A 14,995-nucleotide genomic window follows, 5' to 3' on the forward strand; every position below is an offset into this window, starting at 1 on the left:
TTACCTGAAGTTCAATCACCTGAAACTCGGACCAGCGGCAGCTTCGGGTCTCTCCTCTTGCCTCCCTTTTCCTTCATCCACCTGCTGGCCTCCACCACTTGCTAATGTTATTGAATCTGTGGAAGCTCCGCGATGCCACCACACGAAGTAACGAGTAACGAGCCTATCTAAATCCCAGTAACGAGTAACGCGTTCCCGGTTTTGGCATATTAACTAGTGTCAAGGATATCAACAATTATCAAACACTCAGGTGAAGAAACAACACTTAGACACTTGGAGAGATTTTTAACGTGCACGGGTGAGCGCTCAACAAAGAGACTCACACTCAGCTGCAGGCGTTTCCTTTATTTAAAGCATAGATAGCAGTTCCTGTTTTTCATGTTCGTGTGTATGTGTGTGTGCAGCAAGTCAGTTTCTAAGAATAATAAAGATAATGCGAGTCAACTTCTGCGGACGTGTGGGTGCGGTGAAGCTCCTATCAGCTTCTGAAGATGTGTATTTTTGTGCTGATCTTGTGGCCTTATCACATGGCACACGCGGCTTGCAGTTTCACGTTTATCAAGCTGAGCTGCACAGTGAAAATATGAACATTATCAGTATTGAAGCAAAGCATAAAAACATTTAAACATTATTCTTTGACATTCCCTCCTGTTGTTAATGTTTTCACTCATCACAATACATTGTTCATCAGTTAGCGGCCACTTGTAGAAACATTTTCGGTCGTAACTTCCTTGTGCATGTGAACTGTGACGAAACATTCTGGAGCTGTAACGTAAAGCAGTTAGGTTTAGACATTACTTTCACAGTCTTCTTGAGGGATTCCGACGTATGCAATAATGAATGTGTTCACCATGTATAGAATCATCGATCTGATACATGGCAGGATACATGTGGAAAACATACACAGTAACAAAAGCAATACTCCTATGATAACCAGTCCTTTCATTAATAGAGTCTTCCAGCTGCCACTCAATAGCCATGTTAGCCAGTCTTCAGAGCTAGGCATATAGTCCTCAAATTGGGCTCTTTGAAGCTTTTTCAAAGTGTTCAAAGCATCCGTCATGTTCTGAGAGTGCATGTTGTCTGGTATGTAGGTGCAACAAGTGGTGTTGAATAGGACACAGAGCCCTCCTCTTTTTGCAAGTATCATGTCCAGGGTGACTCTGTGTTGCATGACCACTATTCTTATTGCGTCAATTTCCTCGTTTTGTGCCTTGTTGATTTTTGTTGAGCTGTTCAGGAATAGTCCGAATCTGTAGTCCAAAGTCTCAATCCTCAGCATGTTTTTTCCGTTTCCCACCCATGGGAACAGTGAGTGCAGGACTTTCTGTCCAGTAGTCCATAACTTGAACTCTTGTGGTACGTTACTGCCCCATATTGAGTCGTGGGGTCGGACGTCGCTTGCTTCTCGCTTGTGTCGTTTAGTTGATGAAGTTGATCCAGGGGTAATTTTGAATGTGTGGTCTGACACCAGAACTGGGGCACAATTCCGGCACTATGTTGAATAAATGTTTTAATCAAGAACCTCTACTAAGAGCTTAGTAAAAGAATATAAAAGTATAACAGACAATTTGAATGACCTAGTAATTCAAATAGCCTCGTCTAACCTGCTCCTCAGAATAACTTAGACTCTGCTTTCACTTCTGCAAACTCTCTGCAACTTCCTGTCAACTGCAACTTAGTCTTTCTGAAAGACACACACACTGTTTAAACCTCTGAATACAATATCAATGCTGCAGATTATATATGGATATAATGCAATAGTAATAATGATGATTATTTACCAATAGCAGTAAAATAATTTCCCTGCTCCACACTCCCTCTCCCGACCTCTGGAACACCAGAGGTCGCAATACATTGTGTCCTCGCTCTGACCCTCTCTAGCTGTCCTCTGGCTCAGCAAATCAGACAACCTCATGTCAGCCAATTGGTCCAGTAATAAACACCAGCTCCCACTCGAGAATACTCCATGCGTAAGATTAGGTTTTCTCAGTCCCTCTCTTGTGGTCCAGAGATCTTCTGCAAAGGAAACAAAACACCTTTTCCTGCACCTCCCTAACTTATCATAATTGGGACTCTTTAATCAAAAGCCTTATCCTAATTATCTTCTTAACTTATTGACTTGTATTTATATATATTCTTCAACGTTACTCGTTACACGTCCGGTTGCACACTCTATTTTCCCTTATCTGATCATCACATCCTGTACACAAACCGTCGCTGCTGCAAATTCCTCTATTCTAATCTAAAGTCACCTTTTTAACAAGAAAATCATTATAAACGCCTATTCTACTAAAAGCTCCAAAAGAAAACAACCACTTTAATCAATTAAGTTTAAGCATATAAGCAATTACTCCTGCATACATTTCATCATAGCTAAATGCTGCCTAGAAACAACTCCTGTTTGTTAATACTAACTTCATCTTAAAACCTCACATTTCCTATGTTATAACCTGTTTTTGGTATAGCCTTTTTATTTCATTTTGATCATTTTAATGTAACAATACCTTCTAATTCTAATTTATCAAACTTAACCAAAATATATGCTTTCCTTCCTTTGGTCCGTCTTTAACCCTCCTGCCTTCTTTTAATAAACTCACACCCTTCCCCCTAGGGACCGTTTTGTGCCACGCCCCAAAAAATGCAATAAAAACCTTATGTATTCATATTTTTTTCCACTTTAAATTAGCCAATCTTTTAAAACTACTTCTCCCTGAAATATTCATATAAAGTTTTAATTATATTTCGGGGGTTTTAACCCTTTTAATCGCAGTTTAATTACATGAGCGCACCATTTTTTTTAGCCCCAAAAAACAAAAAAACTAAATATTTTCCAAAAAAAAAATTTGAAGTAATATTTGATTGTTATTATAATTAGGCCTTTAGATGGGTCAAAGATTCGCACCAACGTTCGTTTTGATCCAGCATTATTTTTAATGCAGGGGCAGAGGAAATTCAATATAATGGTATATTATGGTTTTTCACTTTTTCCCCAATAAATGCTTTTTTTCCTTGTTGTGTTCTAAAATAAAATGAAAAAAATATGTAAATGAAAATACAAGATCAGTTTGAACCAGAAAAACTTTTATTTTGAACAATGAACATCAACATTTATGTTTTTGGGAACGGGAAAGATATAAGTAAGAAAGAGCAAGGGAGGGGGGGAGAGCATATGTGGAGGTGTGTCAGAGTCCTCAGCTGACACAGTGGCTGCAAATGATCAGAATGTGGTCCTTGCATATGGACTTCCCGCATTTGCAGCAGGTGCCGACAACGCGTCTCCTTTTCTCGGCGCAGAACTCGCACTGTCTCCTGCCCTTGGAAGTAGGGATCAGGGCGGGGCCTGCAGCAGCACTCTGCGCACTCGTCACGATGGCTGCAGCACCTGATGAGCGGGGAAGGCGTCCTCGCTTCAGTATGTGTGGGTGTACTAAAGCTTCACCCACTTCTTCAACATACAGCCTCCGTTTGTAATATTTCTGCTCATTCCAGGATGGGTTGACAGCTGTCCACAGCACGTAGGAGTTGAACAGTGACACGTCCAGCAGGTTGTGGAAGAGTGCCACTGGCCAGCGCTTTGTTATCCTCCGACAGGAATAGGTGCCAACAACCTAAAAAAACACACACACACACACACACACACACACACACACACACAAAAACAGAAAATTTCAAACCTATGTATATTTTACACAAGAATATATGAGCAAGGAATAAATCTGTGCGTAACTGATGCGTAATGACACCTACCTTGTCAAGGTTGTCAACACCACCTTTGCACCGATTGTAATCCTGGATGATTACTGGCTTTCGCTTCCCTTCCATGCTCACATCCGGAGAGCGGTGTTTTGTGCTCATCAAGAGCACATTTTTGCCACGTCGGGGAACATAGGAGACAAGAGTGTGGGTGAGCGTGAAGGCGAACGCAGACGACAGGACCGCTCTCCCTCTTGTCTGGAGCAATCGAGGCGGAAGCTCCGGCTTGTTTTTCCTAATCGTTCCAACTAGGGCCACTTTCCTCTTCAACAGCTCTTCTGCCAGGGCAAAGGACATGAAAAAATTGTCACATGTGACCACGTTTCCCTGGAGCCCCTCTGTGAGCTCCAGGGCCACCCGCATCCCCGGTTCACCTCCGCGCGATCGCCAACTTTGCCCGTGTATATCTGGAGTCTCCAGGCGTAGGAGGTTTCCACGTCGCATACAGCCCATATTTTTAGACCGTACCTTGCTGGCTTCGTTGGTATATATTGCTTGAACTTGCATCTTCCTCGGAACGGGACGAGCTGTTCATCAACACAAACGTCTCTGCCTGGGTTGAAGAGCAGCTCCAGGCGAGTTGTCCACAAATCCCACACCTGGCGGAAGGCAGCCAGCTTGTCCTGACGGCGTCGGGGTCGGGTAAGCTTATCATCAAAACGAAGCGCCCCGCCGATTTGTTGGAAACGCTTCAGAGACATGGTGGCTCGAAAAATATCCCGTCCGCATTTATCACCCCAGAGGCTGAGAGACGATTCGTGTCTTGACCGGTAAACACCAGCTAAAATTAGCAGCCCAACATAAGCACGCAATTCATCACAGTCCATGTCATACCAGCCGGCGACTTCGCGTCTCCCGTGCAGATTAGTCATTGCCACCGTGTGCTGCACAATTTCATCCGTGAAGAGGAGTGCGAAGCTGGATCCCGGGTCCCTGATTCGGGCGACGGCGTAGTGCGTCAGTCCTGGGGTGACAATAGCTGCAGGAAAATAGCGGAGGGTCTCCGTCTGAGTGGGGGACCAAATGATTTTGCCATTTTTTGCAGTCCATCCCGAAGCTGCTTCCTCCGTCTCCCCTTCGCTCTCAGCGTCAGATGTTTCTTCGTTGGAACTGGACTCAAGCTGCTCTAGTTCCACAGATTCATCCGTTTCCTCTCCAGAATCCTCGGAGGAGGATGAGGAGCTATCCTGACACTCGGAGTCCAGGACCATTTCCAACACTTCATCTGTGCTATAATATCTTGCCATCCTGAAAATGACTACTGCCGCTGTACTACTCATTCTTATAACCTCTGCTGCATGCACCTGCATAAACAATTTGAGCCCGCAGACAAAATAAAGTCTAATTTGGTTTAGGCCCCTGCTTTTATGTTTATTTTGTTTACATTGCAGAGAGGAAAGAGAGGAAAGACTTCTAAGAGAGGAAAGACTTTTGAAGTTAGACACAGACACACTTATTTTTCTCTTTCTTTTTAATGATCAAAATGATAGCTTCCCCGAGGAATTACAGACCCTGGTTGCTGGTAAGGCAATTCTTAAGCAGAGTCGCCTGCTAACACTTGCTCCAGAGTATGATCCGGCTATTGGACTGATAAGAGTTGGGGGAAGACTCAGAAGAGCAGAAGGTCTGGACTTGGATGCCATGCACCCCATAGTCCTTGATCCGCAGCATCCGGTGACTAAACTACTGATCAGGCAATACGATGAGCAGCTGTTGCACCCTGGGCCAGAACGAGTGTTCGGGGAGATGAGGAGGAAATATTGGATTCTCCGAGGAAGGGAGGCAATCAAGCGGCACCAGCACAGCTGTGGTGAGTGTCGAAGGTGGCGAGCCAGTCCTGATATTCCTCGGATGGCAGATCTACCCCCCGCGAGGCTGCGCCTATACAAACCACCCTTTTGGTCCACTGGGGTCGACTGCTTTGGCCCTTACAACATCAAAGTGGGACGGCGCACTGAAAAGCGCTGGGGTATCATATTCAAATGCATGACTACGAGCTGTGTGCATCTTGACCTGTTGGACAGCATAGATACCGATGCCTTTCTCATGGCTCTGCGTCGGTTTATTGCACGCCGGGGCAAGCCATATGAGATCCTATCTGACTGTGGTACCAACTTCAGGGGAGGAGAGACCGAACTGCGGTCTAGTTTCTCAGCTCTTGAAGCCCCCATTAAAGAGCAGCTGGCGGAGCAGAGGATTGAGTTCCGGTTTAATCCACCAGGTTCCCCCCATTTTGGAGGTACTTGGGAACGGGAGATAAGATCTGTGAAGACAGCTCTTCAAGTGGTGTTGGGAGGCCATACGGTGACAGAGGCAGTTTTGCAAACTGTGCTGGTCGAAGTGGAAGGGATCATTAATGCAAAGCCTCTTGGGTATGTCTCTTCGGATGTAGCGGATCCGGATCCAGTCACACCCAACTTATTGCTAATGGGGCGACGAGATGCATCACTCCCCCAGGTGATTTGTGCTTCGAGTGAGATGCTGGGAAGACGGCGATGGCGCCATAGTCAGATTCTGGCGGACCATTTTTGGTCCAACTTCCTGCGTCACCATCTGCCGGATCTTCAGAGGAGACAAAGATGGCAGGGGGAAACTGACAACTTGACCATGGGACAAGTGGTTATGGTGGTTGACTCACAACTACCGCGAGCGCAGTGGCCCATCGGAAAGGTGGTCAAGGCCTGTCCAGGGCCAGACAGTCGGGTGAGAGCGGCTGAGGTGACAGTCAAGGGACAGACATATCTTCGACCAGTTGCCAGATTAGTCAGACTCTCAGCCTGGGAGGATGATGAGTACTGTCAACCCAATGGTGCTTAGACTTTCGGTTGAGGAGCAAATTTATTACTTAAATTTGGGGGCGGCTGTGTCCGAATGTCTCCTTATATTTCAATTGCATCGCTATAAGTGCAGTGTTAATTTCTGTCGATAAGTTCCACTTTGTTCTTACTGTTTGCTGCGGTGATGACGTCACATGCTTTTACGACGCTCCTGCCGTATCACGAGTCCGAGGAGCACTAGCCATGTTTTTCTCCATGAGTGTGGGGGAATAGCGATCTCCAGCCGTGTGCGTTCCTGTGCAAATGTGAGTCAAAATCCCTCCAGTTCTACGAGTCTATTTCCACTTATAGCACGGGTTGTACTTTGACATTGATTACAGGGGGTTTATGCTAGGAGATTTATCGAGATTGGTAGAGGCATGTGACTTACCACCGTAGCATTTGTTGCGGGTTGGATCTGTGTACTGCGGTTGTGTTATTTAGCCACTAGAGGGCACTGAAGACCATGTAATTGCGACCTTTCCTAATTTGGGGGCATTAGGTCCTTTCTGTTGTCTGAGATATGTAGGTATTCTTGTTTCCTGCCTGTTCAAATGGGATTGTGGGACTTTCTTATGTCAGAGCATTCAGCTGATTATTTGTGTTACAGTTCATTATATTGGCATGATGTTGGGAAGTGACGAGTGTTATATTTATATGTGAAAATTGTTTCTCCTTGTTTCTTGTTATTCAGAACCACACGTCTGTCCACCCCTCCCACATTCGTTAAGTATGCCTACTGCTGTACTGTTGAGCTGCTATTAACTTCCATTAAAGTATATCCGGACATCACTCTCTGTGCCCCACTCTCTGACCGGAGTTTAAGTCCTGAGGGAGCTATCATCCCAGCATCCCAGAGATAACTCTCTAACAATATCACCTCTAGTCCCTTGTATCCCCAAGCGAATGGACAGGCAGAAAAAGGAGTCCAAATAGTAAAGAGATTGTTCAAAAAAGCAAGAGACAGTAAGACCGACCCTTACCTGGCTCTGCTAAGCTACAGAGCTTCATCCCTGGAGTGTGGGGCATCACCTGCTGAGCTACTCATGCATCGCAAGCTCCGCACCACACTTCCACACATTTCCAAGGAAAATGACAATGCACATGACAACAAGCTGACCGACAAAAGGATGAAACTCAAGCACAGACAGAAAAGGAACTATGACAAAACTGCAAGCCGTCTGGAACCGCTTCAGGAAAGAGATGTTGTGAGGATTGCAGGTCCAGATTTCTGGGACAAAAAAGCAACAGTTCTCAGCGAAGTAGGGCCCAGATCGTTTGCTGTTCAGACAGAGAATGGACAAGTGTTAAGAAGAAACCGGAGAAGTCTGTTAAAGACACAGGATGTTAAACAGCAGGACACAGAGACTGGAACTGAACAACGAGGTGCTAACCCTGTTGAGCACCACAGTGAGCCTCCTTCAACTTCCCCAATGTCTGAAATACTGAGAAGGTCTACCAGACCTAAGAAACGTACAGAGAGGCTCATAGAACAAGTGTGAACTGTTGTGGTAAAGAATTGTTAAAAAATAATAATAATAAATCGCAAGTAAATAACGGATAATAATTCATTTAGAATAGTAATTGTTCACACTTAATTGAGACCTGCTGAGTTATGTGTTATTGACTGTTTAAGTTGTCAAAGGTGAAGAGTTCTAATGTGCTCGAGGGCTGTATGGGATTCATTTGGTTCATTCTGGAAGATGTAAGGTATACATTTGGATTTATTTTGTTTGACTTGTGCTACAACTTTTGGTTATAAAAAAAAAAAAAGAGAACACTACTGAATGTAGTTTGTTGCACAATTTATAACATGTTGAATGTTAGACAAGAATGTTCAGATGTTACAGAGTAACAGTTCTCTTTGGAATTGTGCTTATTATAACACCAACCTGTTTGGAAAGGGGATGTAATGATAGTTGCTATTGTTGAAGCTACCCACAGGGGGCGCTCTGGAATCAATAAGATATACAGAATAGAAGAAGAAGTGATCGTGGTAGAAAGAATAATAAACAGCTAGCTGAAGCTAGCACCAGGAGCAATTCTTGATGTTTTATTCATAGAGGAATAAGAACATTACAATTATCAGTATTGAAGCAAAGCATAAAAACATTTAAACATTATTCTTTGACAACTAGTTACCGTGCTCATTACCACAATAATAACGTAGTTACTGTAACGCGTTACTTAATAACGCGTTAGTCCCAACACTGGTTATGAAGGCAGCATAAACAAAAATGTGAGCTGTAAAAGCATCTGAATCACTGCAGCAATCCAAATTGCTACTGGGGGCTGCTTTACGATGGGTTTACCTGCAGTGAACAAGTAGTGCCTTGTAGTTGCTGAAGCCTTCTCTTGTGTTAATAAAAGGCATTTTAGATATATATTTTAAACAGAAATAATTAAACACACACACATCCTTGAACAACTTAATGATACCCACACCATACTGCGCAGGTGCTGTGGGAGCATGTGCAGCCATCTCAGAACTTCAGCATTTACAACGGAGGCGTGGAGGCAGTCTCAAACCTCTTAAGTAAGCAACATTAGATGGCATTTCCCCCCCTCCCTAAATCAAATGGAAGTTATCAGGGACACATAAGATTTCTCAGTACCTAATCAGCTGTCCTAATTTGTCTTATCCCACGTGTACATGCTTTCCAGGTGCAGCCACTGCCTACGGGATAGGCTTTACTGAGGTAAGATGGGAGCAGTGGGGAGAGCTGGCCCTGGGTGGTTTCTCTGGACTGAGTGCAGCTTCACTGTTCCTCATGACTTTCACTGGCAACATTTGGGTCTGCTACAGCGGTTACGTCGTTTTCAAGTCACTGTACATGACGCTGATAACTATAGCAATGAAAGAGTGTCAAGTCACATCAGGGTTATACTTTACCACAGTTTAGTTTGATTTTTATTGCAGATATAAGAGCAAAAAAGCTAAAAAATAAAATAAAATAAAATAAAAATTAAAAAAACCCTCCCCAACCTTTAGATTAAGACAAATTCTATGCTTGCAGGTATCAGATTGCAGCTGATCTCTCAATGGAAAGATATGCACTAGTCTTTGGGGCAAATACCTTTGGAGCACTGGCTCTACAGACGATTATCACGTCTGTTGTAGTTGACAGTAGAGGGCTAGGCCTGGCCATCATTCCCCAGGTAAGCCATCAGATCACAAAATATGTACAGCAGCGCTGTTTATTTGTCCATTAGCGTCATTAACCTTTTAAACATGTACTCTTCTTTGCAGTTCACCGTGTATTCCAGCTACTTCTTGGTTATCTCTGTTGTTTTTTTACTTCGGGGTCTATTGGTGAGCACAAAGAAGCAGAAAAGAGACAATTCCTCCAGACAAAGATGAAACTCCAGGCAGCGAAGAACACAGATTCTGAACACGTATAGAGCGTTATAGTGTATCACTTATGGTTTCCCATCCCTAAATTGACCTCACATTAGTTCATAAGTAGCAGATAAAAAGTCTTTAAATTACTTACTTCAACATGATGAATAGAAATCTTTTTTTTTTGTACAAAAACAATAAAAGAATGTTTCACACATTCATATAAATGAATGCTTTGGTCGTTTCTTTTTACTTAAAATTCATTTTAATATATATACTGTATATATTTACACCTTAACTTAAACTTTTTTAATACACAATGCAAGTAAGTGGTTTTCAGTTCATCAGCCATTTCTTCTGACTGTCATTTGAAGTGTTGCAACTCTGTCAGCAGGGCGGAGACAACAGAGAAACGAGCCCCCCACCCCACCCATCCCTGATGTAGCATTCAGTCCTCCTCCTAACCCTAACCCCACCTTGACAACAGAATATATTCATTTCCTTAGTGAGAACAGTTTATCTAAAGGGTCCTGCACAAATAGTTTGGTTCTTTACAAATACAGTAACTGGTAGTACCCATTAGCTTTTCAAAGCAACAGTTCTGTCTTAGCAAATTCTGTGTGTTAGATACAAATACTGATATGCACAAAGAGCTAATTTCCTAAAAGAAAAAAAAAAGTACAGAATTGCAGCATAATGAATGGGATATACTGTATGCAATAACTTAGTTTTCAACCAGTTCGATTATACATTGTGGCTGTTGCGAAATCAGTTTTACCCCCGGTGTGTCCCTCTGCAAAATCTTCACCCCTTTGTTAGTTACAGCCAGCTTTATAGAGGCGTCCCCATCATAAAACCCCCCAGGGTGTGCTGCAAACTGTGTCTGTGTCTATGTGCACGAGCACATGAATGCCTACATGTGCGCGTTCCCACGTGTCTATGTGAGTGCTCATGTGTGACTGTGTACGCATACCTGTGTGTATGTGTGAGTGCACATGAGTGAGTGTGCGTGTGGATGTGTGCGTGACAGTTAAAGCACTGTGGGTGTGTGTCTCTATGTACGTGACTCCCTGCGGTCATAAAAGTCCATCTCCCTTCCAGACCACAGTTATCCAGTTACAAATGTTGAGACCCCCACCCAAACATTCTCTAGGGAATTTCCACTCAGCATTAACTCCTCTCTGTTTTACTTTCACAGTTCAAGTGGGGGAGGGGTCTCCTACAATCTACTCCTAAGTTCACAACACAGTGAGGCCTTTATTATATTGAGGGCAGTGTCAGTGTCTCTACAATAGTTCTACATTCTATGTTAACACATTTCTAAACTCTAAAATAAGCTAAACATTCCTACATGGCTCAGTAGAGGCCAGGCTAGTTCACAGGTTAAATAAAGGGGAGGGCATCGACCTCCCCCTCTGCACACACCATCACTGTTTTGTAGCCTTCGACAGTGTCAGCACGACTGTGTCGCATATTGTTCCATTTATGACAAACTGCGATAGAAAATACAAATTCTTACAAACATTGTGTTTTTAAAGCTACTAGTGAAACAAAAACAGTGCAATAGATGCAAGCGTGCCAGTTGTTGACCCTGTAGTGCAGCTGACATGATGGACCGCTATAAGAAGGGGTTTGTGGACCCGCACCCTAGAACGAAAAAGGGAAGCACGCAGTGAGACTGTGTACTAAGGTTCTTGTCCAGTGTTAACTGAGAAGAAAGTATGCTAGCTATATGGCTGTTCACCAGAGCAATGGGCTGGTTATTCAAAAAAACAAAACAAACACCTCTCCGTGAATCGCTACCTTATCGTGGTGGAGTGGTTTGTGTGTCCCAGGGATCCCAGGGGCTATGTTGTCTGGGGACTTTTGCCCCCTGGTAGGGTCTCCCATGGCAAATTGATCCTGGGTGAGGCACCAGACAAAGAGCGAGACTTCAATGCTCATGTGGGTAACGACAGCAAGACCTGGAGGGGCGTGATTGGGAGGAACGGCCTCCCTGATCTGAACCCGAGCAGTGTTTTGTTATTGGACTTCTGTGCAAATCACAGTTTGGCCATAACGAACACCTTGTTCGAACATAAGAGTGTCCATAAGTGCACGTGGCACCAGGACACTCTAGGCCGCAGGTCGATGATCGATTTTGTAATCGTATCACCAGACCTGCGACCATATGTTCTGGACAATCGGGTAAAGACAGGGGGGTGGAGCTGTCAACTGATCACCACCTGGTGGTGAGTTGGATTAGGTGGCGGGGGAGGACGCTGGACAGACTCGGTGCACCTAAACGCGTAGTGAGGGTGTGCTGGGAACGTCTAGCAGAGGCCCCAGTCCGCGTGATCTTCAACGCACACCTCCGGCAGAGCTTCAACAGCATTCCGAGGGAGACTGGGGACATTGAGTCCGAATGGACCATGTTCAGTGTCTCCATTGCCGAAGCTGCTGCATTGAGCTGCGGCCGCAAGGTGGTCGGTGCCTGCCGTGGTGGTAATCCCCGAACCAAAAGGTGGACACTAGAGGTGAAGGGAGCCACCAGGCTGAAGAAGGAGTCCTATCGGGCTTGGTTAGCCTGTGGGACTCCGGAGGCAGCCGACAGGTATCAACAGGCAAAGCGGAATGCGGCTCGGACAGTGGCTGAAGCAAAAACTCGGGTGTGGGAGGAGTTTGGAGAGGCCATGGAAAAAGACTTTTGGACTGCCTCGAAGAGATTCTGGCAAACCGTCAGGCGTCTCAGGAGGGGAAAGCGGTGCTCTACCTGCACTGTGTATAGTGCTGGCGGACTGCTGCTGACGCCAACTGAGAAAATTGTCAGGCGGTGGAAGGAATACTTCGGGGACCTCCTTAATCCCACTGACACGTCTTCCGAGGAGGAGAGTCTAGGGTTGAGGGGAATGACCCGCCAATTTCCGGAGGCGAGGTCACTGAGGCAGTTAAACAACTCCTTGGTGGCAGAGCCCCTGGTGTTGATGAGGTCCGCCCCGAGTTCCTGAAGGCTCTGTCCTGGTTGACACGCCTCTACAATGTTGCGTGGAGATCAGGGGCAGTAGTAAGAGGGGAGACCGGAGGGTATGTTCCAACTACAGGGGGATCACACTCCTCAGCCTCCCTGGAAAGGAGAGTTCGTCCGCTAGTCGAACCTCGGATACAGGAGGAACAATGCGGTTTTCGTCCTGGTCGCGGAACACTGGACCAGCTCTTTATCCTCTCAAGGATACTTGAGGGTGCATGGGAGTTTGCCCAACCAGTCTACATGTGTTTTGTGGACTTGGAGAAGGCATTCGACCGTGTCCCTCGGGGTGTCCTGTGGGAGGTGATGTCTGGCCCATTGCTACGGGCCATTCGATCCCTATACAACCGTTGCAAGAGCTTGGTTCGCATTGCCGGCAATAAGTGAGACTCGTTCCCGGTGGGTGATGGGCTCCGCTAGGGCTGCCCTTTGTCACCGGTTCTGTTCATAATTTTTATGGACAGGATTTCTAGGCGCAGCCAAGTGGCGGAAGGCTATCACTTTGGTGGCCTCAGAATCTCATCTCTGCTTTTTGCGGATGATGTGGTTCTGGTGGCTTCATCGGGTGAGGGCCTCCAGCTCGCACTGGAACGGTTCGCAGCCGAGTGTGAAGCAGCGGGAATGAGGATTCTCATGGGGTTCTCAGCCGGAAAAGGGTGGAGTGCCCACTCTGGGTCGGGGATGAGTTCCTGCCCCAAGCGGTGAAGTTCAAGTATCTCGGGGTCTTGTTCACGAGTGATGGGAGAGGGGAGCCGGAGATCGACAGACGGATTGGGGCTGCGGCTGCAGTGATGCGGACGCTGCACCGGTCCGTCGTGGTGAAGAGGGAGCTGAGTGTAAAAGCAAAGCTCTCAATTTATCGGACGATCTACGTCCCTACCCTCACCTATGGCCACGAGCTGTGGGTAGTGACCGAAAGAACGAGATCGCGGATACAAGCGGCAGAAATGAGCTTCCTCCGAAGGGTGGCTGGCCTCTCCCTTAGAGATAGGGTGAGAAGTTCGGCCATCCAGGAGGGGCTCACAGTAGAGCCGCTGTTGCTCCACATCGAAAGGAGCCAGTTGAGGTGGTTCGGGCATCTGACAAGGATTCCTCCTGGGCGCCTCCTGGGTGAGGTGTTCCAGGCATGTCCCACCGGGAGGAGGCCCCAGGGCAGACCCAGGATACGCTGGAGAGATTATATCTCTCGGCTGGCCTGGGAACGCCTTGGTGTTCCCCCAGATAAGCTGGAGGAGGTGGCTGGGGAGAGGGAGGTCTGGGCTTCTCTCCTTAGGCTGCTGCCCCCGCGACCCGGTGTTAAGGTTCTAACATTGAGGAAGGAGAGTACAAACAGCCATGGTCCCGAACTTGGTCAAACAATTGATATTAATGAAATAAACGCGTGGGAAGATCACTCTGTTCGCAGACAGGAATTGATCTTCGACTTAATCAAAGCATAAGCAGATATTTATACCATCAGAGTTTGACTTTAATGACGCCCCGCCAACGTCAGATACATTCCATACATAGGTCAGATCAAAACCACAATGACTTTTAACACAGTTTAAAAGAACATTATCTCTGTCTCGTCTGGAACACGAGCCCCACATCCTGCAAGAAACTGTTCCTCTTTTGCAGAGACAAACATGACTAACCTCTCACCTATAAATGAGTCTAACTAATGTGTGTGTGTGTGTGTGTGTGTGTGTGTGTGTGTGTGTGTGTGTGTGTGTGTGTGTGTGTGTGTCGACCTTACATGCTCTCTCAATTCATCCGTTGCTCTTCTGACCTTTTACCAGGACAGAGGCTCATCCTTATGTGTAATAACCTAACTGAAACTATATGTACTATGTTGAATAAATGTTATAATCAGGAACCTCTACTAAAAGCTTAATCAAAGAATATAAAAGTATAAAAGACAATTTGAATAACCTAGTTATTCACATAGCCTCGTCCAAACAGCTCCTCAGAATAACCTGCACTTAGACTTTGCTTTCGGTTTCACTTCTGTAAAAGGCATACTCTGCAAACCTGCAATTTCCTGTCAGCCTGTGGCTCAGTCTTTCTGAAAGACACACTGTTTAAACATCTGAATGCAAT

At 45.6% G+C, this 14,995-nt stretch overlaps 1 protein-coding gene across 1 annotated transcript in view; it reads left to right on the forward strand.

Moving 5' to 3' along the window:
* LOC146693713 (thiamine transporter 2-like) overlaps positions 1 to 14,995 on the forward strand; it is a 46,769-nt gene that overhangs the window by 2,895 nt on the left and 28,879 nt on the right. The window contains exons 4-5 of the mRNA XM_085429544.1: positions 9,030 to 9,108; positions 9,237 to 9,435. Coding sequence (XP_085285670.1) covers positions 9,030 to 9,108; positions 9,237 to 9,435 — 278 coding nt within the window. The remainder of the gene's footprint in view (positions 1 to 9,029; positions 9,109 to 9,236; positions 9,436 to 14,995) is intronic.

This window comes from Copadichromis virginalis, linkage group LG14 (assembly GCF_057382275.1).
Source record: "Copadichromis virginalis isolate Kocher_CV1m ecotype Utaka linkage group LG14, C_Virginalis_male_GT1.1, whole genome shotgun sequence".
Classification (NCBI taxonomy): domain Eukaryota; kingdom Metazoa; phylum Chordata; class Actinopteri; order Cichliformes; family Cichlidae; genus Copadichromis; species Copadichromis virginalis.